Source organism: Lingula anatina, chromosome 10, assembly GCF_051362555.1.
Source record: "Lingula anatina isolate TDL-2025a chromosome 10, LinAna3.0, whole genome shotgun sequence".
In the NCBI taxonomy this organism is placed as follows: Eukaryota; Metazoa; Brachiopoda; class Lingulata; order Lingulida; family Lingulidae; genus Lingula; species Lingula anatina.
In genome coordinates, this window is record NC_141776.1 from 2,016,955 (window position 1) to 2,042,891 (window position 25,937).

General features: G+C 34.6%; 4 protein-coding genes across 5 annotated transcripts; 1 reads left to right on the plus strand and 3 right to left on the minus strand.

The window, feature by feature from the left end:
- Nucleotides 1–458: 458 nt before the first annotated feature.
- Nucleotides 459–6,816, minus strand: LOC106167087 (bcl-2-related ovarian killer protein homolog B). Its single transcript, XM_013545792.2, has 2 exons — nt 6,206–6,816; nt 459–2,685 (listed from the first exon to the last, which is right to left on the minus strand). Exons 1-2 carry the CDS (start codon nt 6,647–6,649, stop codon nt 2,569–2,571), a joined length of 561 nt encoding a protein of 186 aa, XP_013401246.1. The 5' UTR covers nt 6,650–6,816; the 3' UTR covers nt 459–2,568.
- Nucleotides 6,817–7,598: 782 nt separating this feature from the next.
- Nucleotides 7,599–11,486, minus strand: LOC106176425 (mitochondrial import inner membrane translocase subunit TIM14-like). Of its 2 annotated transcripts, none has more exons than XM_086996636.1 (6): nt 11,302–11,486; nt 10,724–10,772; nt 9,767–9,840; nt 9,450–9,526; nt 9,197–9,267; nt 7,599–8,528 (listed from the first exon to the last, which is right to left on the minus strand). In XM_086996636.1, exons 1-6 carry the CDS (start codon nt 11,302–11,304, stop codon nt 8,464–8,466), a joined length of 339 nt encoding a protein of 112 aa, XP_086852762.1. In that variant the 5' UTR covers nt 11,305–11,486; the 3' UTR covers nt 7,599–8,463. The 2 variants fall into 2 exon arrangements, with proteins under 2 accessions (XP_086852762.1, XP_086852761.1); XM_086996635.1 differs by lacking the exon at nt 11,302–11,486 and adding an exon at nt 11,087–11,257.
- Nucleotides 11,487–11,661: 175 nt separating this feature from the next.
- On the plus strand, nt 11,662–21,499 carry LOC106167105 (nondiscriminating glutamyl-tRNA synthetase EARS2, mitochondrial). The gene is made up of 15 exons (XM_086996629.1): nt 11,662–11,870; nt 12,428–12,741; nt 13,324–13,396; nt 13,765–13,802; nt 14,141–14,188; nt 14,599–14,769; nt 15,344–15,424; nt 16,026–16,118; nt 16,455–16,549; nt 17,316–17,370; nt 17,798–17,905; nt 18,321–18,484; nt 18,955–19,027; nt 19,583–19,849; nt 20,265–21,499. Exons 2-15 carry the CDS (start codon nt 12,442–12,444, stop codon nt 20,355–20,357), a joined length of 1,659 nt encoding a protein of 552 aa, XP_086852755.1. The 5' UTR covers nt 11,662–11,870; nt 12,428–12,441; the 3' UTR covers nt 20,358–21,499.
- On the minus strand, nt 20,598–25,927 carry LOC106176416 (protein phosphatase 1L-like). The gene is made up of 4 exons (XM_086996632.1): nt 25,547–25,927; nt 24,727–24,895; nt 23,740–23,870; nt 20,598–23,243 (listed from the first exon to the last, which is right to left on the minus strand). The coding sequence occupies exons 1-4, from the start codon at nt 25,925–25,927 to the stop codon at nt 22,869–22,871; spliced, it is 1,056 nt and encodes a 351-aa protein (XP_086852758.1). The 3' UTR covers nt 20,598–22,868.
- Nucleotides 25,928–25,937: the final 10 nt, after the last annotated feature.

The window sequence follows — 25,937 nt, forward strand, 5'->3', positions numbered from 1 at the left end:
CATTTCCGATCAAAGGAACTGTTCTTACGTGCTCGAGAGAGAGAGAGAGAGAGTTGCGTGTATGTGTGGGCTCCGAAGGCTCTGTTCTTGGATCATTTATGGAGGACTAGTCATCCCTGCTCATGTCTGCGGTTAATATGAACCCCTCACGTACACTTCAGCTTTTTAAAGCCTTTTACCAATCTATCGGACATACAGTTATGGTTTTCAATATTTGGGAGTGGGTAGTAATGGCACTACGTTCAAAAGGAAAGAAATTTAATGATTTTGAAACAACGGGCTTAAAATTGTAAAGTAGGAAAATTTAAGAACAAAAAATTCGTTTTTCAATCATTTTTGGCAAATATTTTGGCACCAATAAAACTGTCATTTAAGCGAAGGGAGGGGCAACAGACTGTCAGGCGTTTAAGTTTTGCCGTACCCATGAGTACAAAAGCAAACTCGGTACAGACGCTCCATTCTTTAACAGAAATAAATACATCATTTATTCGATTCACAACCATGAATTTCAGCACAATTTCATTCACCGGAATTCGCTATTCCTTTATCCGGGCAATCCACAATATTTTCCCAACAGTAACATTTTTCGCATCTTTTATTCTTACCACCACCCTTATTCCCAAGGATTAAAAAAAAATCTATAACCGTTGTACCCCCCCCCCCCCCCAGCCCTTCACATAATATGAAGTGTTACTGAAGGAAAATAATGTGACATGGCCTCAATTTCATTTGCAACAATATATAATTTATTGTTATTTATAATAACATTATCAGCATTTAAAATGAGTGGCAGATAAATTAATTTAACTGTAATATTATTGGTCCTACCCTGTAAATGCGCTAACCGCCCCCTATTGCTTTGCAATATCACTAACTCATTGTAAATCTCTTAATCACTTCTTCACAAACTCTTCTGATATATCTACATATAACTGTGTATAAAGATGTGAGGAAAAACTTGTGCTGTCTTTATCATGTAGAATATATGTATAGCTCCACAAATATTCAGATTTGTATAATGAGCAATATAGTATGGGGAATACTGGCTGTTGTTATTGCAGGAGTGATATAACATAAATGCAAGTATTGGTTCAACAACAACATAAAAAAAACAACAATTGATACGCATGAAATAAACTTACAGAGGCAAGCTAGCTGAAGGATCATATAAAGTAAAACTGACTTGGCCATATGGCAAAAATATACTGAATATAGGAATTTCTCATGAAGAAAAGTTTAAAGAAAATAAAGGTTTCAAAACTACAAGCAAAAATACTTTCACAAGAACATTTGAGAATTTTTCCACTGAGAAGGCCCCAGAAATACAGCCTTGTTCCACCATGGCCTTTTATAATAATAATAATAATGATAATAATAATAATGATAATAATAAATGAATAAATAATAATAATTCTGTAATATTAAATAAAAATTAAAAAAAAAAAAAAACAATTATGTCACAATAAAATGAATAAATAAACAAACAAACAAACAAACAATTCTGTAGCAGTAGCTTCCACATACTAGTAACTCGGACACTTTGGACTAGAATATTTGTTCTAGATATTAAAAAAATCCTGTTAGGTAATGATAACAAGGAAAATATCCATTGTACAAGATTTTTGTTCGAGATAAACCATGATTTTAGATATAATATGGCGAGTCATACAGATTCTAATGTATATGAAACTGAATCGAAGCACTGCAACATACATCTAAATCTTGGCAGGGGGTGCAACTTACATATCACCATTTTGAGCATGTGGAAAAAACACAAGCTTTTTTTTTAGTAATAACCAATGGAAGTCAGGTCTGCCATTAAATTCAGCTGTCAGAGTTCCTACCGCTAGATTTATTGCATATTATTTTCACTGGCAGTCCCACAGATATATATCCTTCAACATATAACTTACACAGTTATGCCAGTCATCAAGTTCTGCTTTGTTTTTTTCCGTAAGCCGTAATTTTTGAGGTTCCTGGACACACACCCCCATCCAAATGACTGTCGCCTCAAAACACAATGATCTAGAAATGACCACCATTTTCATGCAAGAATAATATACCATTAAGGGGACCCAAAAATTCAAAATCTAGAGAAAACCGTGAGCAAGAGTCAATATGTGTATAGTTCACTCTGGCAGGCATTAAGTCAGTCCTAGAGAATCCAAAAAAATTGTTAATCTTCTGGTGAGCAGCTATGTTGGTCAGGGCAAGCTGAGCTTATTGCATGTGTCCATAGCATCAGAAATGAGCAGCGGTTGGTAAAGTAATCAGTATTTCACTGGCTATTGCATTATGTCAAATGAGTATGTCTGGCTTATCAAGGTGATCAAAAAGGTGATAGGTGGGGAGGGGGGAGAGAGGGTACTGTCCCCCCCCCTTCCAATAAAAAAGGGCCATCAGAAACATATTGCAGTGCCAAGTGCATTTTTAAGTCCTCTGCAAGCCAGCTCCATTACCTTCTCTTGTTTTGAAATAGGGCAAGGTCTTGATCCAGAAAATGTTTATGGAAAATGAAGTTGGGGGGAAAAGGAAGGGGGCTGTAACTGTGTTAGCATTCACTGTTCTTTACAATCCCAGAGATACCAGTGCCGTGACAGTGAAACCAATCAGTGCCCCGAAGCCTCCGATGAACCAGAATAAGTTACGATCCTTCTTGGGCTGGTAGCTTTTTATCAGACTGGTCTGAAATAGTAAGGAAAAACAAATGAACTCTTTTGAATATGTATTTCAAAATAACAAATTATGATACAGTTCTATCAGATGGGTTCAAGTGATCGGACACTTATCACAACTGAAAGTAGTTCCTCTATGCAAATATAATATAATATAATATAATATAATATAATATAATATAATATAATATAATAAACTCATGTTAGTAATAACCACTGACACTGTATTGTGGCTAGAAGTTCTAAAATATTTCTAATGCATTTTCTTGAATTGTGAGAACATTTTAGTATTGAATGCAACTGATTAGGAACTGTGGAACTGCTATTTCACAGTATTGCTGAAATGAATAAATATAAATAAACAACCAACAAAAAATAATGTCTCAGTTTCACTCCAGGAGGAACCATTCCAACACCTGCGTAACTGGTAAATGTCTGACTCTCCAACAGTGCGGGGACTATAAAACAGTATTTTTAGCTGGGCCTCCTACTGTCAAACAACATATTCACTGCTTCTCCTACATATAACCTGTGACTAAGTGTTCATATAAAGTTACTGAATGTAGCTAAAATGAAGGTCAGAATGATTTATATTAATATTTTTGTCTTGTGAGAGGTGAGGATGAAATAATATGATATGTCTTGTGGGTAACAAAATATTGATAAATACTGCAAAAACATCATATTGGAAAACTGACAGAGGCTGGGGTAGCGCTAACACTTGCCAATTTAGCCAAATGCTAAAACTGACTGAAACTGGCTGAAAATATTAGGGTTGATTTGACTCATTTTAGTCAAATTTAAACCATTTGAACAAAAATGTAGCGAAAAAGTAGAAATTTGGCTAAAGGAAAAAAATTGCTAGTGCCACCCCAGAGAGGTGATATAGTACCAAAAGATATCTACCAAAAGTTTATAATTGCTGAGGAAATGCAGTTAGAAATGTGAAGCAGATGAAAACTGAAAACTATTACTGTAACCATGTATTCTTGTGGTCAAACAAGACTTTACATAATACTACAGGCAGCTTAGCTAAATAACTTTATTTTTGTATATTGTGGTTTGTAACCAAGATGGTATTTAAATTAATTTTATATAAACTAGTGTCAAGACCTTAGATGCAGTTTAAGTGGGTTGTATATAAATTCCTTAATCAGATAATAATTTGGACATTTCTTCTGAATGTCTCTTAGTAATCACATTGGAGATGGAAACTGCCCACTGGAAAAAAATGCTACTGTAACAGTTGTTTGTACCTTCATCATAATCAGTAGTGACAAACATGAGCTACTGATAGTAACATCTGGATAGCCAGGCTTACTGCAGCCAAACAAGCTTGTTGAAGTAAAAAGGAAGTGCTCTGGTTTTACATTTTTTTCTTATCTTTCAAATAAAATAAGTCCACCACAAGGTGGTTTTGTGGCTACTATCAAGTTTCAATCTTTAGCAAAGTGCAAGATTTATGGACTTCTTGAAGATTTTGACCACATTTACGCAGTTTTGAAAGTAAAGGCATGTTTGACGAAAAAATACACACACACACACACACTTTCAACTTTGTAGATTTACACAGTAGCAGTCAAATTTAAATGAATGTTGTAAATTATTTTAACAAAAAGTCAGAAATGACTCACTACTTATTCTAGTGGACAACTTTTGATCCACAACTTGTTAGTAAAGACTCAATATTTTTCAGTCTTCAAGTAAAAAACAGATTACAACTGTAAGCACTTGTATGTGGAAATGGGTAATAAGGCACAGATACTAATACAGCAGGCAAACTAGACAGAGAATACTGAAATAGCATACACATAGCTTTATTAGTAAGTACTTGTTATGGCAAAGTTCTCAGCTGTTTTTTCAGTAAACATTTTCACTCATAACAGGATATTTGTGGGTGTCTGCAGGACATGGGTTAATATCAATCTGGCAAGACTGCAAAAACTTAAAAATAAAGCTAGTAGATATATACAGCTGCATTTTGAAATAAGTTGTTAAACAGTGCTAGTGCTTGCCTCATATTTTCTGCAGTATAAAATGAATGCTTCAATATAAAAATCTATTCCCATTTAAATAAACAAAAACAAAAACAAAAAAAATAATAATAAAAAAATAAATAAATAAAAAGGATATCATTCTGCTATCAACATTCCTACAGGCACAAGTACCATTAAAATACCAAACTGATGAACTCAGCCATCACAGCTTATTACTTAATTTAATCTATACACACATTACACATTTGACAAAAGGGTGGAAAAAGTCATTTTATAAGTAAACAACCCACCCTGTAGAGATGATTCACACATCAGGTTAGAGTACAGGTCTTCAGGAAGACAGACAAAACATAATCATTTTTTGGTTAAGAAAGCAATGCCATAATTTGAGATAGAATCAGAGTTAGGATATTATTATAGGCCTGCATGGTTTTAAATATCATGCAAGTTCAAATTTCAAAAAGCCAATCCATAAGAAAAACAAATCTGCTTGTTACAAGCACATAAAATGACGATACATTAACATTTAAACTGGTTATATACTGTTTGTGTGATGGAATTTAAATTGGCTGGCATTAGTCATACAGCTCAAAAGAAAAGATCACTTCTATTACACTTATTGCGTAGGAAGCAATATTAATATGCATAAAGCCATTGAATGTACATATGTCCTGTAATGGTACTGCAACACCCACCTACTAAAATATGTAATATGTGGCTGTCTGGAGCTTACTCCCAGTGACTTTCTACTATCTCAAATATATTAAAACAATAATTCTTACAATAAATTCAACTAAAAAAATTGCTTCACAGCTGCTTTATCTTTATGGAAAAATTACTGTACACCTGAGGATTTAAATTATTTAAAACACTATGGTGCAATTTTGAAATAAGGTTTGGTGGGAATAATTTAACATAACAGCTAGGCCCATATAGAGGGGGGGGGGGGAGTTAAGATCCTCCCTTTTTGCCAGAAAAAGTTTCCATCTGGGTAAAATTTTATCTCGGTACATGAAGGTTTTCAGGTGAAAGGTCCATCTCTTCAGAAAAAGATACCTCCCCTCCCTTTTAAAATTGCTGACTAGGGGCCTGCACAAGTACTCACTTACTATACATCTTTAGAAAGAGTGAAATTTATTGCCTATGTCACCACATATCTGTCCATCACAGTGGTTTATTACCTAGCTGTGTCTGTACACATGACAGTGTGTATGTCTATATGTACATGAAAAACGTGCTTACAAGTTATATATGTGTGTGTGTGTGTGTGTGTGTGTGTGTGTCTGTTTGGGTATGTCTTTGTGTATGAGTCTATGCTGTGTGCATCGATCGTGTGTGCATGCATGCATGCAGTTACGAGTACATGTATACATGTACGTGACTGCATGCATGTGACAATTAAGTTGTCAATATCCTTATACTAACAACCACAAAGAAATTGTATTAAATGCAATCAACAAATCATAATTTATGCAATCATAAATACAATCTTTTACCTGATTAATTAAATCATAAATTGAAAAAAAAACTTACCCAACCCCCTTTCTCAACAAGCCAGTAAACAACATTCCTTTCTATAAAAAACACAAAGTTTTCGATAAGAGGCGCAACGAACTCGGCGTGGCCTTGTTTGACACAGTCTTCAGCGAAAACGCCCGCCAAGGCAAACAGAGATACCACCTTCCCCCAAGTTAAGCCGTTTTTTATCAGCTGTTCGGCGACGTCCGTATACAAGGACTTCACAGTCGCCTCATTGCTAAATGTAGTGTTTAGCTGGCGCGAAATCTCACTGTACAAGTTCGGATACATTTTCTCCAACTCTTGTCCGATTCTCTGGATTTCAATGGAGGTGTCGGAGAACTTTTCGGGAGCTTGGCCCAACTTTTTCGAAGCGACTCCATCTCGCTTAAGCCGGTTGTGGATGTAGTCCCTGCAGAGCGTTCTTCCCTGTTCGGCGATCTCTTTCTCCGTTTCCATCTTGCGCTCTGAAAACCCTGTTTTCCCGTCGACCTCCAACGCGAGTTATGGAACCATCCGAGATGATTAATACACTTTGAAGCTGAAATAAATAGGCGGCCGACTTCTCCCACGAACAAACACCTGTTCCGCCTGTTTCTAGGTCAAGGTCAGCGTCGCAATCGAAATAAACAAGCAGGTGACACTCTAGCGCATCTAACACAATCAGACTAAATAACGTTAACGATTGGGACGACTCGAACCTCTTGGCGATTCCTCTATGAAATCTTTTTTTCCCCGTCTTTTCATTTCGTAGTCTTGTAGGGGATGGGGGCACCGATTTTAAACTAAAGGTACTCTTATTGTGAGTCTTTCATAAGTTCTACTGATATTTTAAATTATATTAAAATCCATGGAAGTTTGCGCGAAAAGTATTAACTTAGGCTTCGTTCACATGGAATGTCTATTTTCTAAAAATTATGCATTTTTTTTTTTATTTTTTATGAAGGCGTGTTCACTGAAATAGTTTAAGGCTTCATTCACATACAATGTCTATTTTCTAAATTCTATTTTCTATTCGCACTATCTTATGATCACGGTCTGTGCCCTGAATATCCCGCCGCGTAATTACTGGCAGCGCGAGCCAGTTACTTATAGTAACTTATTGTAACTGGCGCGCGCTGCCAGTAATTACGCCGCGGGATATTAAGGGCACAGACCGTGATCATAAGACATACCGCGAATAGAAAATAGAATTTAGAAAATAGACATTGTATGTGAATGAAGCCTTGAACTATTTCAGTGAACACGCCTTCATAAAAAAAAAAAAAAAAAAAAAAAAAATTGGTAATGCTGATAGAAAGTAACATATATTAAATATAAATCACGCTGGGTATGCATTTGAAAATGCAGGACGCAAGCACAAAAGCACATTCATGCAGGAACTTGAAAAATAAAATTGAACACTTCATTGACAATTAAGCATATATTCTCAAATTCTTAACAATTAACATCTGACTGCAGTATATCCTACATTCACCTTTCAATATAAAGGTAGATAAAACTTCTTTTGAATAATTTCAAACAAATATGTTAAAATAAGACGATGTTATAAGTCTTAATGAAAAATGCAGTCTGTTCTTTTTTTTTTTCTTTTTACTTGACAAATAAATCCTCTATTCTGCAAGGAAAAATATTCAAGCTCAGATTTGAACAGCATTGAGATACAATTCGTACCAAATAACTGCCTTGAAAACCTGCTTTCAATTTTTATCAAGAAGTAAAATATCTAATTCTAAGATGAACAGAGGTCACAATATTGAAAGCCAGAGACACATCAGACCACAAAAATGAATAAATAAAAATACAAGGTTGCACAGAAAAACCAACCTTCAATTCTTTTCCTTACAAAGTTTCTGAATTTTCTGAACCTGTGCAGTATACACCCTCTGAGTAGATCAAAAATTAGTTCTTACACAGCCACATCTTGGATACTGTGAACTTCCTCCTGGTTCAAATCCTTTCTGATTCACATTTGGCTGCTACAGCATCATGACATTTACTTTATATATAGGTAAGTGTGGTCTTAAAATAAATAAATAAATAAATAAACGGGAGCTGTTTGTGTGCAGAGTACACCCCATGTCTTTCATTCAAATCCACAAATGCATTACTTTTGCCAATTCTGAACCAGGAAACATTGTAGTTTTTATGAAATAAAATACTCTTTGTCCCAGTTCTGTAAGCTTTTTGCACTGAAATCACATGAAATGAAAACTGAACACTCCTGATATGATGATGAGACTGATGATGATGTGGTGTATGAAGATCTTTCCCTATTTGTGGGCATCTAACAAGTCTTTGGCTTCGTTTATTTTTGCTGCCAGATAGGGGGAGCCACCTGCAAAATAAAAGGCAAAGAATTCTGGTGAAATCTGTGCTGATTATTACTTGAGCAGAAGTATGAAAAGAAACATCTGACAGGATTGAAAGATAACAAGCCAACAAATGCTTAAAGATTATAAACCGTAAAATCCACACTAATAGAAGACAACTTCTTATGCACAAATGTCCCGAATCACAAAACTAAACTCTGGTGACTTTATTTCACAGGAACATTATTTTGAATAACTTCTTTTGACTTACAACTGAGTACTGAACACCCTCATTTCCAGATAAAAAGGAAGATGGCTGACAGTTTGGGGGAGAGAAGGAAGAAAATAACTGATACAATTGGTGGTGTTTTGGGGGCAAATTCCACCCCTTTAATCCTCTCCTTACTTACAAACCCCCTTTTTTTAGAGCAGAGTAAGGCCAATTTATTTCAGTTATCCTTGCACTTGAAAGAGAAAGTAGAGGATTGGCAGGCAATGTGCACTTTTCAATTTTTCAACAGCCATCGGCCACCTTCGTCAGGAGTAATATAACACTTCCACACAGCTTAATGTACTCTAAGCTGCGTGGGGATGATTCCCAATGAAGACGACTGTTAGACATTTATCTTATATATATATATATATATATATATATATATATATATATATATATATATATAATATTAATACCAACCTCTGTCTGGGTGATTTGCTATCATTATCTTTTTGTGAGCATCCTTAATTTTGGCTTTACTGGCTTGTGGGCTGGAAAAAAAATTATATAAAACGTGAATTTTTAGGTGATACTGTAGAATGGCCTTTGGAAAAACACTCTACACACATAAGTCTAGGTGTTGACTTCTGACTTAAATATCAGACAACATAAAAATATATAAATATATCTTGAGACTGATCAACATGTTACTGAAGTGGTGAAGTGAATCTACCTGACTCCTAGGATGAGAGAAGCTTCTCTCTTTGTCATTTTGGCATCAAAGCCGCCCCTGTAGTATTTGCTTCCTGCCTGAAATGTGATGAAAACAGTTAAAAACATCTATACATGTTTATACTTTAACTGATTAAGAAACAAATGATTGATACAGCAAAATTAGAGAGTGAGTATAGTATGAAAATCTTTTCATTATTTTGGGGCACAAATAATGTTTATTTATCTATTTAAAAGTCATTTTCACATAATTTTTTATTTATCTATTTCCTTCATTTTTGTTGGTAGGGACGATCAAACTGTAACTTCAATACTTACAGCAGTAGGAAGGGCGTCAATTTGTTTTTTCAGCATTTCCCCTGCAACTTTGCCATGTTTTGCTGCATAGCGACCTGGAATAAATAATATGTGACTAGATTATTCAAAAGGTTTTATACTTATGTTTTATCCTTTCAATCATTTATTAAAGGATAATAACTTTGTTTCGGCCAAAAAATGAATTTTCCTGGATTAAACAACAAATTTTCCATACTTACCAATGGTTAATGAATCCATTTTTACATTCAAAGTTAGTCCCTGGTTTTTTTTTCTAAAAAGTTTGGTTTTTTGTTAAAATCTCTTAAGAGATTTTAACAGAGTATAGCCATCAATGGAGGTCACGTGGTCTAAAGACAAGCTCAGATATCAGAATAATAGCTATAACTTCCGTTTTTGTGGTAAAACAGAATATATTATATTTCTTTGAGTTATTCACAATGTTTTTATTGTGAAATATAGATCTCATACGAAGAGTTATTATCCCTTTAATGCCTGTGTGTATGTGTGTGTAAAAGAGAGAGAGAGAGAGAGTGAGGGAGAGAGGGAGGGGGGACAATTATTGGTAAGCAATATTTCTTATTTAATATTACTGGGACAGTGAAAGAACATTTTGACCTTAATTTATTAGTTGTTCAGTTTGGAACCTGATATAAGCACTATGCAGTTTTGTTCTTCATATTCCAAGCCCCAACCTTTATTTGATCCCTTAATATAGCTTAAATAAACAAATAAATAATTATAAATAAAACTATGGCCGCATTCAGAGCAGTGGCCTTACTTATCCGTGGGCCGAATATGGCCAACCCACTTGAATACTTCCCAACGAAAAACATGTACAGTGTCTATTAGTGGATTAGATGGCAGATATTTTAGTGTGTACCATTATTTGACCCTTGGACTAGTTAGTCCACTGTTCTGAATATGGCCAATGAGAACTTCACAGAACTTGTCACCAACCTGCGATGCCTAGGGCTGCTATACCCAACCCTGCTATTATCAAACCACTCTGAAATTAGGAGAAAACACATGATAACAGAGATGCTTTCAAAAGGAATCAAAAACTTCAAGCAGGAGCTATAAATCAGATCTTACAAGGGGGAAAAACCACTGAAAAAAAATGCAATAAACCGAGTTGAGAATAGACACTGGTGTCCCTTTGAGGGATATTTTTGAAAGTCAAGGCATAAATATTAAAAAACACAGTTGTACGACACTTTTGACGTGCGCTTTTCTAATGACGCAATTTCTAAATTCTAGAAACATTCGTAAACCTTTTAAAGGCACGAGTCTCAATCTTCAACAACTACACTTCAACCTTACCGCCGACTTGGGGTTCACACTACCCGATTTAACTAGATCATGCCAAATTTTCTGTCTGCCAGACATAACGACATCAGCAAAACTTTTGTTGACCTTCTACGCAAAAGTTCAAGGTGAAATTTAAGAACAGTCTATTAAAAATAGATATTTGACTTCGTGCCAAATCCTACTTGTGCGCCGGACGAATAGCGTTTTGGTCGAAGCAGAATATTTACCATGACACTAGGGCCGTGGACCCTGGTTTCGGTGGGCTGCCTATCCTCTCTAAAATCCAGATTTCGATCTTACCAAAAGCTGGTAGTTTTATATCTCTATGATTAATTTGTAGTTATTGCTTACGAAACTTTCAGGCGACAAGCGAAGCTCACGTTTTTAAAGGGAAGTAGATGGCGCTGACGCGTCATGCAAGACAAGTTCACCAGTTCACCGGACTTATAATAAATGGGAAAAATTCCACAGGTTGGATATTTTCCGTATTTTGAGGACATTTCTTAAGGAAAAAAGCCCACTTAATCCAAAACAATTTGTTTTGACATCATATGTATCGTTTTATATTCCTTCTAAGCCCTTTCTAAGCCTAGCTTGAGAGCGACAGTCGTAAATGGTATCTTAAATTTCTTGCTAAAAATTTGGCGAGAAACTAAAAAAAGATTTCTCGACTTTTGAAGAGCTGAATGTCTATTGAAAAGTGCTTTATTTGTTGGAATTTTATTTTAAAACTGAGCAGTTTTTTATAGTCAAGCTGCTACTTTGGAGAACCTTAATGCTTGTGAAAAAGATTAAGGTAAGTGACAATCTGTCTTCTGCTACTACTTACTATTTGACTTGTTACTGTACTACTATACATGTAGTACTCTGCAGTGCCCCTTACTTGTGATGTACTTAAGTTTTATTGTAAGCCCTAACTAAAAAACCGAGGTAACTCTGCACTCATCTGTATCAGTCTCAGCAGAAATATTTATTTATTGTACTAGAATATATATTCTTGTGAAAGATGATTGGGACATACATGCACATGTACCATTTCATAGTGCTTATACTGGTATATATATTCAAACCTAAGCTCAGTAACAGTGAAATGTATTTGAAAATTAGGTAAACCTTTCTTTACTGTAAACCACACTCTCTCTAGCTCAAGCCTCCTCCTCTCTTCCTCATCAAGAACACTGATGAGACTTTTCCAGCGTTTCTCGGATTTCTGACTTTTTCAGGGTCATTTGGGTCATTCTTGTGAATCGTGTAAATCCGGTGAATTGTGTAACTCCTACTTTTTCAGTGAGGACTTGTTTCATGCCTTCAAAAAATTACTGTTCATTCCCTTCCAAAAATAACTTATTTCAGAGCAACAGCACAGTATGAAGCTCAGACTAGCACGTCATTTAATCATACCTCAAGTCAAGTATGGCTGCACACACCCTCCTTACCTCCTGGTCAGGTTTGGAGTCATATCTCCAAGGATATCATCAGTGACATCATCCCACACCAGGCAGTTCAGCACCTCGCAGGCCAGGCTATCAGGAGAGGTACGCGTGAGGTTCGCCCCCAGCCCTACTGGGATGATGCACCTGGGAGGACTGAGGACCGCACTGTATAACTACTTGTTTGCCAGATCCCAGGGGGGAAAGTTTATACTGAGGATTGAGGACACTGACCAGGTATACTTGCTTTATTTATTTAATTATTTATTTATAATTAATTAATTAATTAATTAATTAATTAATCGATTGATTAATGTTTTAATTAATTAATTAATTAATTTTTAGTTGTCTATAATTAATTCATTAGATTATTTTTATTTATAAACAATTATTTATCTTTTTTAATCATTTTATTTATTTGCTTGGAAATGATATTGTCACAGAAATGAGATCTTGCTGACATTTTCTAAAACTTATGTATATTTTCAAGCACTCTCAAAGATTATGATGAAATTAGCTTATTACTAGTCAGTTTGAGTTAAAAATGAATTTGTTTTAAGACAAAAGGCAGCAGTAACTGATATTTGCAAAAGAAACTCAGTTTGTTTTTTATGTTGACATGTTTCTTTTAGGTTTCTTCTCAGAAAATTGTTACATTTTACTACAGTTATCTTAGGTATGTCTTGTATTGCTCTTGAAGTAGAATTCCTGCCAATTATTGAAGTAAGTATAAGATTTAGAATACTAGTGTGGATTTTTTATCATGATTATTTGATAAAATGTACCATGATTTAAGGCGCTTTAAATGTTTCTGTTCAGACGCGGCTAGTTCCTGGGGCCTATGAGAACATCATTGAAGTTTTGGACTGGGCAGGATTAACTCCTGATGAAGGTAAGTAATTTTTTTTAAAGAAGAATTTTTTGTAAGAATATGAATTGAACATATTGCAGTAAGCAGTTACATAAATAATATGATGCTTTTTAAAATAAATGTTGGAAGCGTCATTGATTTCTTAAAAATAAAGCTACTCCTGTTAATTATCACTGAATATATTCAGTAGCCTTTCTCTCTTCATTGTCTGCTTTCTCACATATGACTCATGTTTTATTGTATTATACTTTGAGTCTTCTGAATATTTTAATACATTTTACAATCTAATTTTCTAATTTGATATGTGATTTTTTTATTGATATATGAGGCACAGAAGATAAATACAATGGCTACTATACAAACTATAAATCATTCTGTTATTTCTGTAGGTCCACATGTTGGAGGAGAATATGGGCCCTACGTCCAGGTAGCACTTAATTTTCATGTTTACTGTTGAAAATAATAATAATAATAATAATAATAATAATAATAATAATGTGAGCTATATTTAAAGGATTTAAAAAACTGAGTAGAATTAAAAGCTCAAATGATCCATCATCTAAAAGTTTCTTTTCGTTGAATATTTGTACAATGGAGATTTAAAACTGTTGATCATTTTCCTTCATTGAAAAGATAGGGTGATTACCTTACAACTTTTCAATCGTTTTAAGCTAAATAAAATGATCATAAGAACTTTTGTGTCTGTTTATTTTGGATCATGATATAGATATATAGCTTTAATTTTTTTTATGATTTACTTTTTAGACGCAACGTCTTCCAATCTATCAAGAAAAGATACAGGAATTATTGAAGGTATGTGACTTTGGTTATGAAAAGAGCAAATTGAGAACCTCAGACATAAAATTCCGTCTCCAAACCCAATCTGAATGCAATTACGTACTGAAAGTATGTGAAGTCTGAGGTCAAAGGTTGACTTAAGTTTTTCTTTTTAAGTTGGATTTCATTTAGAATTGTTATACCTTATGCCAAAGATAAAGACAATGTTTTTCCAATACATAAAGTATGTTATTTAAAATATATTTTTTCCTGAGACCACTATATATTAGATACTTGCGGATGTGTGCTTTTTAGATCTTGTTTTATGTATAAACTTTTCAAGCTTCATCCTCCTTATTTTATTTGCATTTTACATAAGCCTGTTTCGTGCTATCATTATGCTAAACATATCATTATTATTATTATTATTATTATTATTATTTCAGACAGGTGCAGCTTATAAGTGTTTCTGCTCTGAAAAGCGGATTCATCTGTTGAAAAAAGAAGCGGCTAAGATGAGGGAGGTGTTTAAATATGACAACAAGTGTCGCTCACTCACCCCAGAAGAGGTTGAGAAAAACATGGCCAATGGTCTGCCCTACACGGTCAGGTTGAAGGTATTAAATTATGGTGTGAGATGGGTCTGTATTTAGTGTGTAAAAAACCTAGACCATTTATAGTAACTGGTACACAAATATGAACAGTAAGATTAATTAATTTATTTTATTTATTCTGTTGTAATTGATTAATTAATTTTGTTGTATTTATTTATTTATTTATTTATTTATATATTTATTTATTTATTTATTTATTTATTTATTTATTTATTTATTTATTTATTTATTTATATAATTAATTAAGTATTTATTTATTTGTTCTATTATTTTATTAATTGTAAAAGATGATGGCAGCCTTTGGGATAGTATTTAAATCCAAATCTTATAAAAATGTATTCAAGGCTGAATGAATGGTTCAATCTTGACAATGTACAAATGTGAAGTGAGGCCATTTTTATATTAATCAAAAGAGAATATTATTTTTAAGCGCATCCAGCAAATTGATTTTTGCAACTATTTTATTCTAAATGATCATATTTTGTTTTGATCTTTAATTACTTCATTGAAATCAACTCATTAAGGAGAAAAGTTCATTGATTTGTATTGTGAGGCTAGCTATTGGTCAATATTTCAGTTGGAGGATGTCAAAAAACCCTGGGATGACATGGTGTTTGGACCCCTTTCTTCTGACATAGCTAACCATGAGGGGGATCCAGTGAGTCTCTCTCTCTCTCTCTCTCACACACGCACACACACACACACATATTACTGTATCAGCTAACCAAGCTTTGGGTTCTGTTCACAACTGTGTTAATCCTTGGACTTACTGATCTGTAGATATAATATACCCAACCCACTTGAAAGCTTTTCATGGATCCTTTAATGGATTACGTGGCAAGCCTTCAAGTGGGTCAGCCAAATATGAGCCACAGTTCAGTTTGTCTGCAACTCTGTGAATAGAGTCCTTGGGCGCATTCCCATAGATTTTAGATCGATCTATCCCCGTGGGGAGTCTCACTAGATTACTGTCAGCTTATCCGGCTTAAATGTCTGTCCCGCCTACTACAAGCTGTAAGGGGGTAATTAACTTTCGTGCCCGCTTGGCTGACAGCTATTTAGCGTGAACCCCCTGGGAGTTAGGTCGATCTTGTTGGATTGATCTAATCTCTGGGAATGGGGTCACAGTTTGGTACATGTACTTTTTAAATTAAAAAAAAAATTATCAAGAATTTACAAAATTCAGCCTTGTTATTTATGAGTCTTCTTTGGATGGATGAATTTACATCTATTTAAAACATTTTTTTTTTACTCTTCAGGTGCTCATGAAGAGCAGTAATCAACCGACTTATCACTTTGCAAATGTTGTAGATGATCACCTGATGAAAATAACACACGTTCTACGAGGAGTGGTAAGTAATGTGTCTGGGGCCTATTTTATTTAATATGCTCTCTCATTTTCACATAACATAGCAAAATGTTGGATTTTTTTACCTTTAATTGTTATTACAATCTAATGAGTGTTCAGTAATTAAAAAAAAAAATATTTACAAAATCTTAACACTGCCAAATAATTTATTTGTGTTTTAATTTATTTAATTATTTATTTTTCTATTTATGATTACAATTTTTTTTTTGTTTTTTTGGACATTGAATGTGGGCCCAGTATATGTTAAGATTACAGACTTCTATTCGCTGACATCAAAGAAGTACTACTGTGACACTGCTTTGCTGTTATATTTGTCCAGGAGTGGCAAGGATCCACCCCCAAGCACCTGCTGTTGTACAGAGCATTTGGTTGGGAGCCGCCAAGATATGCGCATCTTCCCTTAATTGTCAACAGGTACAAACACAGACACGTAGCCAGGGGGTACTCGAGGGGTTTGAAAGAAAAAAGGGAAAAATCCATTCTGGGGTTCAAGGGATTCGAAAGAAAAAAAGGGAAAAAGTCCATTCTGGATAAAATTTGATCTAGGTACATGTGGGTTTCATTGTAAAAGGTCTATTTTTTCAGAAAAAGAACCCCAATTTTGAAATTGCTGGCTACAGGCCTGAAACATAACTATATAGGCACAGAGCTAAGTCTGAATTGGTTGAGATCTTAAAGGTAGAAAGGGCAATATCTTAAAGTTTAACGTACATTTTTATGTGCAGAAATGGAGTTTCTGAACATGTTTGTTCAACTGTCACCTTCATCTGGTGATGTTGCTATGTACTCTTAACCATAAACACAATAAATGGAAAAATTATTAATTTTTGCTTATTTTGTCAGTGCCATTTTTTGGATTTATTATTATTACTTTTATTATTATTATTATTATTATTATTATTTAGGTAGAAATCAAAAGTTATAATTTTGGATGATAATCATGATGACAGTCGTGTGTCTTAAGTTTAAACATTTCTAGTGAACTCTATGCACAGTAGACACTGATTTTGTGTACATTTGTGAGGAAATGGGAAATTTTCAATTTTGCTGATTTTGCTCAGAGTATTGGAGTTTTGCTTTCAGATTTTAAAAAAATATTCTAAGTTTTAATTTCAAGATTTTAAGGTATTTTTCTTTTTCATGAAAGATATTTATTATATATTATGACCTTGATTTTCAGTAGTGGTAAGAAGTTTTCCAAGAGACAAGATGATGTGAGGGTGGAGCATTACATGGTAAAGCTACACTCTTTTTGTGACTTTGAAACAATATAAAGATTAAATGAAAGGCAGAACTTTATAACAAGTGAAAGGGGGCTCAAATCTTGCAACTGAACTTCAGCACAATCAAAAGTTATGGATGATTCCTGACCAGTGATATTTTTAAAGAATATAGTGTCTTGTGAACAAGTAAAATTAAATTTAAGTTCAATTTCAATTTATTTTTGTACTGGTACATAGATTATCATGACCTTGTACAACATAATATACTAATGACAATGCAATTGGTGCGTTACCATTTCTGTAGTTGGTAATTGTGTTGTCAGTTTGTGGATGAAAATATATATATCTAAGTTATATAATGAACAGAAGTACTAGTTAAATTACTCGTAACATATTCTAGCTAAGCTAGCTAATATTTGAATTATTATTATTTTTTTAGAAAAATAATTACATCCCAGCCGCTGTTCTGAACCTGATCACATTGGTGGGGGGAGGGTTCACAGAGAATCAACCCAGTGGAAGAACTTTGGAAGAACTAGTGCCTTTAGTAAGTGTTATAATACATTTTTACTGAGATCCAAGTCGGGAGAAACTTAAATTTTTATCTGATATATATTTTTCAACTGTTACAATATTGATTCAGAGATTAAACATGGTAAATTTAAAATGTATCTTCTCCATGGCCCTCAGGGCCTGAATATGATGAGGAAAATGCCAAGGAGATTACTCTTTTCACTGTGCTTTTGAATCCTAGGTGGAATTTTTTGTCTTACTATTATTTTTATTTTATTTTCTATTAATATTTTCTAGATTTATGTTTTAAATTTAGAGCAAATGGCATATGCATACTTGATGACACATTTTTAATACTTAAATACTAATAGGTTGGGGAATTCATTTTTTATAAAAGTTAAAAGATTTTGTGTTTGGTTTTGATATCTTTTATTTTCTTTTATTTTCAGTTTACAATCTCATCTATCGTCCAGAGTCCAGGGAAGTTGAAACTTGAGAGAGTAGATGAAATGAACAAACTTCACGTCATCAGAAAACTACAGGATCCAGCTGAGAGAATGGAACTCATTAACACACTAAGAAATGTAGTAAAAACGAAATATTCTAGTAAGGGGTAAGTTTATGAATGAACCAGGTTAGTATGCTTGGGGGTGAGGGGGGGGGGTTAGAAAGAAGCACTCTTTTGGTTGTAAAATATATGCACTGAGTGAATGCCATTTCTCAGTTTGGGAGTTTGGGTTGAATAAGAGGCTAAAAAACTTCACTTTTTCCAAAATTAAAAGAAAAATAGATGGCTACAGTGACAGATTTTTCCAGACAATAAACTTGATTATGATTTCATATTAAAAAAAAAATACCAAAGCTCATTACACAGATTTTTGTACAAACTTAAATGTAAGTTCTTTATTTTCTTATATTTCTGCCCTGTCATATGATTCTAGTGCTTGGTGAAACCCATAATATCCAAAAGAATGAAATGTTGTGAGTAATCTTTGTCAGACATTTTAAATACATATTATGTCTTTTTTGAATTTGTAAGGATTGTATAAAATTTGATATTGAAATCTGATATTGCCATTTCAGAGAAATGATTGAAATTGATGAAGATGTCTTAACTGATGAATTTATTGGAAAAATATTTGATAATTTCCTGCAGGTAAGCTAGAAATCACAACATGAAAAATAATGCAACCTCTTTTGAATGAGACCATCACTTTCAGGGGCCTAAAATGACCAGAATCATGATAATCTGTAGTCATTTCATCCAGTTATTTTCTTTTATTGAGGGCACTTTAGGCATCAGTGAGAGAAACAGTGTTATCAGTTATGTATTAAAATTATTGGAGTTTATAATTAGTACCCTCTACTGGCTGTGACAAGCCTTTAGTATAGCATAGACTACAATACTGGCATCTTCAGCTTTTCAATAGAATTAATTCTTAAGCCAAATGTAAGTTAGTCTAAGAGAAAGATTTCATCAGCCGTGTTATGTTATAAGAGAGAAGTAATTTTTCTTCAGTCAACAGCTCATATGGAAATTATGGACCTCTTTCTTTCCACCTTTGAACAAGTCTTGAGTAATGTAGATTTTATCTTAGATGCAATAAAATATAAAATATGATTTTTATCATATTTCCTATTTTTTATTACATCTAGGAAATTCATTTTTTGAGTCACGACATATTTTGTTAATTATTATTAATTCTCCTAGGAAAGAATTTGTAGAGTCGAAGACTTTGTCAAAGACGACTGGGAGTTTCTGTGGACAAGACCAACCAAAGTGTCAGTGAAAGAGATTCAGTCCATTCTTCAGAACGAACCAAATATGTTTTGGGATTTGTGCAAGGAGGTGGAGAGTATGCCAGAAAGTGAGTTCACACAGGAGAAGTTTTCGGCAAGACTTAAAGAGTTTGCTAAAAGAAATAATTACAAGATAGCTCACTGCATGAAGCTGCTGAGACAAAGCATAAGTGGAAAGGTAAAAAGTTTTCTTTTTTTTCTTTTGAAAAAAGAAGTTTTTACATGCTGAATTGTGTGTGTTGGGTGATCATTACTGTTACAGTAGCTGATCAGAGGGAAGAAAATTTGGTGCTTGTTTTCAAATTAACTTGATTTAATTAAATTGGATCAACTTTCAAATTATGTTTGACCAGTGAAGAGGCTGATCAAATGGAAATTAAAGGTTAGAACTTTTTGTGCAGTGTTCATTTTTCCCATCACACTGCCATATGAATTAAGTGAGGTATATGACAAATCACTATTTTTCCCCAGCCATTTTTAATTTTATTAGAGACATGTTTTCACAGAGAATGAGAAATTTTGTGAAGACTCTTGTTTGGATAATTGTAAGTTGATTTTTCAAGCCACATTTAAGTATTTTTTTATTCTTCCAGACTGGTCCACCTGTCGCTGAAATGATTGATGTTTTAGGAAAGAAAATAACTCTACAGAGACTGCAGTACTTTTCACAACAGTTAGAGACATGAGGAAAAAGAACTGTGGTCTCATCTTGGCTTGCAGACAGTGCCATCTATACACTAAATACGACTGGGCTAAGGCAGGGACATGATACCTTGGATTATTTTAATGAGAAGGCTGGCGGGTAGGGGAGGGGGGGGAGTTGTGGCGTCTCAATAGCTGTCACTTTCTTCGAAACTTATGATATTACAGAAGCTGCAGATGGTTAAAAATTCTACAAAAACATTTCATACTGTGAGAGTAATTGCTTATATGAAGTTTTTAATAAATGCTTTATTCTATATTGTCTATTTATCCAAAATACAGACAAAAATTTGTGTATAATGGCTGAAATACCTTAGTGTATCATGTCAGCTCAAAAACGGTGACCTAAATATTTCCTGATGAATTAAGAATCAACAAGTAAGCCTAAATTGTGACATTGCCTCAAACTTTTTGAAAATGTCTAAGTACAATAAGCTTGGATGTATTCACTATGCGATCAAATTTGGTCAATATCATAGCACAGATATAGTTATGATCATAGAATGCAAATATTTAAACCTTGTTCAGGACAATCATAGTCTCCTCATTATTTCTTTCTAAAATAATATAAATACTTATCAAAGAACATTTAAAAATACAGTAACTTTTACAGCCTTGGCGTATACTACAATTCTAAAGCTATACAGTCCAGATGTATGAGGAATCATGGGGTTTGGGTGATTAAAAAATCAATTAAATGTACAAATTTCCAGTGACTAAAATAGATTTATAACCCTCTGACCTATATTATCAAGTACAAAGTTCTGAAATGCAGCATAAATGCCCCCTGGAAACTTCATGTGGACTTTTGTCTTTATATATATATATCAGTCCAATCTTACTAGAGAAATATAAAAATGTCTAACATTTTTCGTTGTAACTCCTTAAGCTGGCACAGCTATGAACTCCAATGATATTATGTATATACATTCTAAGTACTATCTATTGAATAATTCCCACCAATTTAAGTCATTTCAAAGAAAACTTTTCTTTTGTACTTAAACATCAAGTATGTTCATTTTGTAAAAAACAAAAAAGAGACAGAGAAAATACTGCATTCAATTTTGCTTCAGTATTTGTTTGCAAGCAAAGATTGTGAAGTAAAACTAATTAATAAAAAAGGAAACATTTATTTGAAAAAAAAAAAGACATAACCTCCACCCCACCCACCCATTTGTAATAAATTATATGAAAATACTGGGTAAACTGACATTTTCACCTGGAGTGTCACAGTCACATGGATGTCAAAATCATTCAGCCGTCTCCTAACACATGTTACTGACTAATCACATGGTCAGGTGAACACGCCTGTCCCCCCACCCCCACCCCTCCACCCTGAGTTTCACAGCTTTTCTATACTTATAACAAAGGATCAGTTTTCTATGGATCACAGTGTTTGGATACATATGCTGAGCCTTCCTACTGACAAGGGGACACGCCCACTCCATCTGTCAACCACGAGGAACTGATGACACCACAGTCAATGACAACAGCCACTGTCTGAGTTGGGATTATGATAACCAAGAGATAAATTAAAGAAGGGAACAAATCTTCCATCAGTCAGGGACCTGATACATGTATAAGGACCAATCAAATTATTTTTTTCCTTCTTTTATAATGCTTAAAGGATGTAATCAGTTCATGTGGCTTCATCTCAGCTCTCTTCTCCTGCTGATCTTAAGATCTAAATCTGTTAAAACTTGAAAATTTAATTGGTCTCGAAAGTTTTGTCCAAAGATGATTCTCCCCCGATGTAAATTTTTTCACTATGAAAATATCATCAAAATTACAAATGGGCCTCTTGGTTATTTTGATTGTCACCTAATGTAGCCTTGTCAGATTCACACTTCAGTGGTTACTGACACTCAAGGTGAAAGGAAGACATATACAGTAATCACATATCTCCAAAACTGGATCAATTGGCACCCTGAGTGTACAACTTCTGATTGGCATTAAATGTGGTATAAACTGTTTTCTGGTATGGCATGAAGTAGCCTGATACAGGGATGAGACCCATCCACACTGAGAAAGTAGGAAAATTGGCTGGGGTCCAGGGTACACGATTCACAAGAATGACCCAAATGACCCTGAAAAAGTCGGAAAAGTCTCATCATTGTGATACTTAGGGGTGATCATAGGGTAGTCCAATACCCTGAAACTCAAAGAGATGGTGAAGCCTACACAGTCCATCTTCTGAACAACAGGGTGATAAACACAGTGGACACAAGGGCAGGGATGAGGCTGACATTTAGTGAAAAAGTCTGAAAATATGGCGTGGCATTCAGACATACACCCCTCCCCCACAACCAGTTTTTATTGCAGATCAGCATTGGTCTCAAAAATGATATTTTTGGCTCCCAAAAAGTCGATAATCTGCTGATAGTTGGAAAAATCTAATCCCTGCACTAAGTATAATAACAAGTTGAGAAGGAAATAATCCAAACTTTTGACATCCAGGATGAAAACATCATTTAAGACAGACATTTTCTGGCTCTTTAACCATTTCCGAACTGGTTCTCACCAAAAGTCACAATCATCACAGTAATATTATCAAAGGCCCCTTTTTCATACGCTGCCCACACCAAGTCACTAGCACCAAAATCTGCCTCGTGAAGTCGCTGCTCGATGAATTTCACTGCATCCTCATTGCTGAACATGTCCCATAATCCATCTGTTGCGAGGATGATGAATTTGGGTCGAAGTTCTTTCAGGTCAAATGTCAGTACGTCTGGCTTTGCGATCACCAGGTTGTTAAGTTTGAGAGGATAATCGCCCAAAGCTCTGGAGACTGCCAGAATGCCAGCGACTCGCCATACACCTGTGAAAGAGATAAAGCCACCTGCTTCTTCAATCCTTTGGCGTTCTTTTACCTGAAAGAGAGACAAAAACATGTAAATAATTAAAATTTCCAAATTTCTTTTTGGGATAAAAATCTATGATATTAACTGCAAAATTATTTTGTCAACCAACACAAACAACACTGAATTTAGATTTTCTGCATGCGAAATCAATTTAAAAAGTGATATTTATTTTTTCTTTGTGAGAACTACTTTAAAATAATTGTATAAAATATAAAAATAAGGAGCCACTGAACTGAATAAATACTTGTATTTTAAATCATTTAACTATGTTAATGCCTTACAAAGTCAACATACTTGTTTTCACTAATAAATATTACAAAACACTTATCAGACACAGACATATCTTTGCCATTTATAATTTAAGCATCCTGATAAAAAGACTATTTTTTTCCTCTGGATGCTGACCGTATTTACACTCATTAATTTTTCTATCATCACTACTCCAAAGATAATGATAATATCAAATGATTTCACTCTGACTTAACAGTAGTTAATGTGTCCATACCTGATTTGGTTTATGATCAAAAGAGAGCGCCACTGTCTTCCCATCTTTATCACAAAGGACTCCCCGAGAGTCGCCAACATTTGCAACGGTCAGCTTGTTTTTATTCAATATAGAGATGATAGCTGTGGTCCCTGAAGATTATAACACAATAAATATCAATCTTTGCCACATATGTTTTAACCTACTGGGCCCAGTTTTGTGAACACTAGATGGCTTTATATCCTACGGATAACACTATCCATTCAATGGATAAAATTATTGTCCTCTGGACAGTTATCCTGTAGGTAAAGTTATGTTTCCCAAACACTCGATAGTTATTATTTGTCTCAGCTATCCAGTTGACAAGAATGTCAGCTATCCTTGGAATAACTGTCCATAGGTTGACCATTCTATCCACTATCTACTGTTAATGAAACTGGACCTTTTGAGCAACCAGGATCTAATGAGATTATTCTGACCCACGACAGAGGCCAGTTATTGGGCTTCGTTCACATGCAATGTCTATTTTCTAAATTCTATTTTCTATTCGCGCTATCTTATGATCACGGTCTGTGCACTGAATATCCCGCCGCGTAATTACTGGCAGCGCGAGCCAGTTACTATAAGTTACTATAAGTAACTGGCTCGCGCTGCCAGTAATTACGCTATAAGTTACTATAAGTAACTGGCTCGCGCTGCCAGTAATTACGCGGCGGGATATTCAGTGCACAGACCGTGATCATAAGACATGCCGCAAATAGAAAATAGAATTTAGAAAATAGACATTGCATGTGAACGAAGCCTTAGTCATACATGTACTGGACACTTAACACAAATTTTTTGGCCTAGCTATTATTTATTCCCATTTTGGCACAGTGCTAATACCTCGGTCACAGAGTGTCATATAATAACTCAGAGCAAAACTCCACCAAAATAATCCCTAGACAGTTTAATAATTACTAGTACTGTTATGTGTAAGCAATATCACATTAATGACTTTCAACAAACCTGACAATTCTTTACTTTGTTGACCAATTTTCAACAGTTCACTGTCAACACTTAAAATTTCTTCCTCTAAAACTTTTGAGTAGTCTTCGTCCTTGCCGTCCAGTGCAGCCTGCAGAATTCGGACCATTACAGACTTGAATAATAACTTTTCAGTAAATTCAGCAGCAAACTGAAAAGGATAAATGGAACATGAAATGGATGGTTTAAGATATAACAAAAACATGACATGCAGTCTGCAGTGCATTCTTGAGTTCAAAACAGACAATGGGTGAAAATTCTCTGAAAGCAGGTTAGATGATGTGTCCAGTAAAAGGTAACAGCTAGTCTGATAAGTTATCTTTTAGCACTTTTTTTCTTAATTGTTATTGAAGGGGGGGCGTCTCGATAGTCCGAAGATTCATTGGTCCGAAAAGTGGTAACATTTTCATCGATTTTTTTAATCAGGGGTTCATTGGTCCGAAGGTTCTATAGCTAACATTCGGACCAATGAACCTTCGGACTATTGAACCTTCGGACTATCGCTACGGCCCCCATTGAAGCTCACACCAGTGAACACCAATTAAAAAATGTTAAAATTTAAAAACTTATTATATACTCAGTACTGTAAAAACATTTAAACAAACAAAAAATGGACTATGGCAATGCACCCTAAACAACTGGTATTGCAATACATTTCATAGTAACAACTCAGATACTAGTACAGCATCTGCCAAGGCCAACTTTGGTTGCTTATATTTATTTTTGATTATTAAGTATGGCTTATCATATTTCACCTGAATTATTGATTGAACTCAATTCCTAAACCCCTTACGGACCTCACCTCTCCTCCATGTCCATCGAACACACCGTACACAGACGTCCCCGTCCTCTCCACATCTGAGACAAAATTGAACCGATCTTCCATCTGACCTCGCCGACCTTGGATTGCCACTACGGCAACATTGTCTTTAACGACTTTCCAGGTGGTCTTGTCTTCGTCAGATGCTGATATTATGTCAATGGGCTCTGGAATATCAACACTACTGAAGTGTCGAAACCAGGTGAATTTCAACGTTCGGATAACTGTGTACATGATGAACGGCCCGTATAAAAACATCGCGTAAAGAAGAAATGACAAGCCTGCAACTAATGCAGCCTCTTGGCTGATGAGAACTCGCCTCACGTACGACATAATATAGGGATATCCTCGCTGTAAATCCATTTTCAATGCG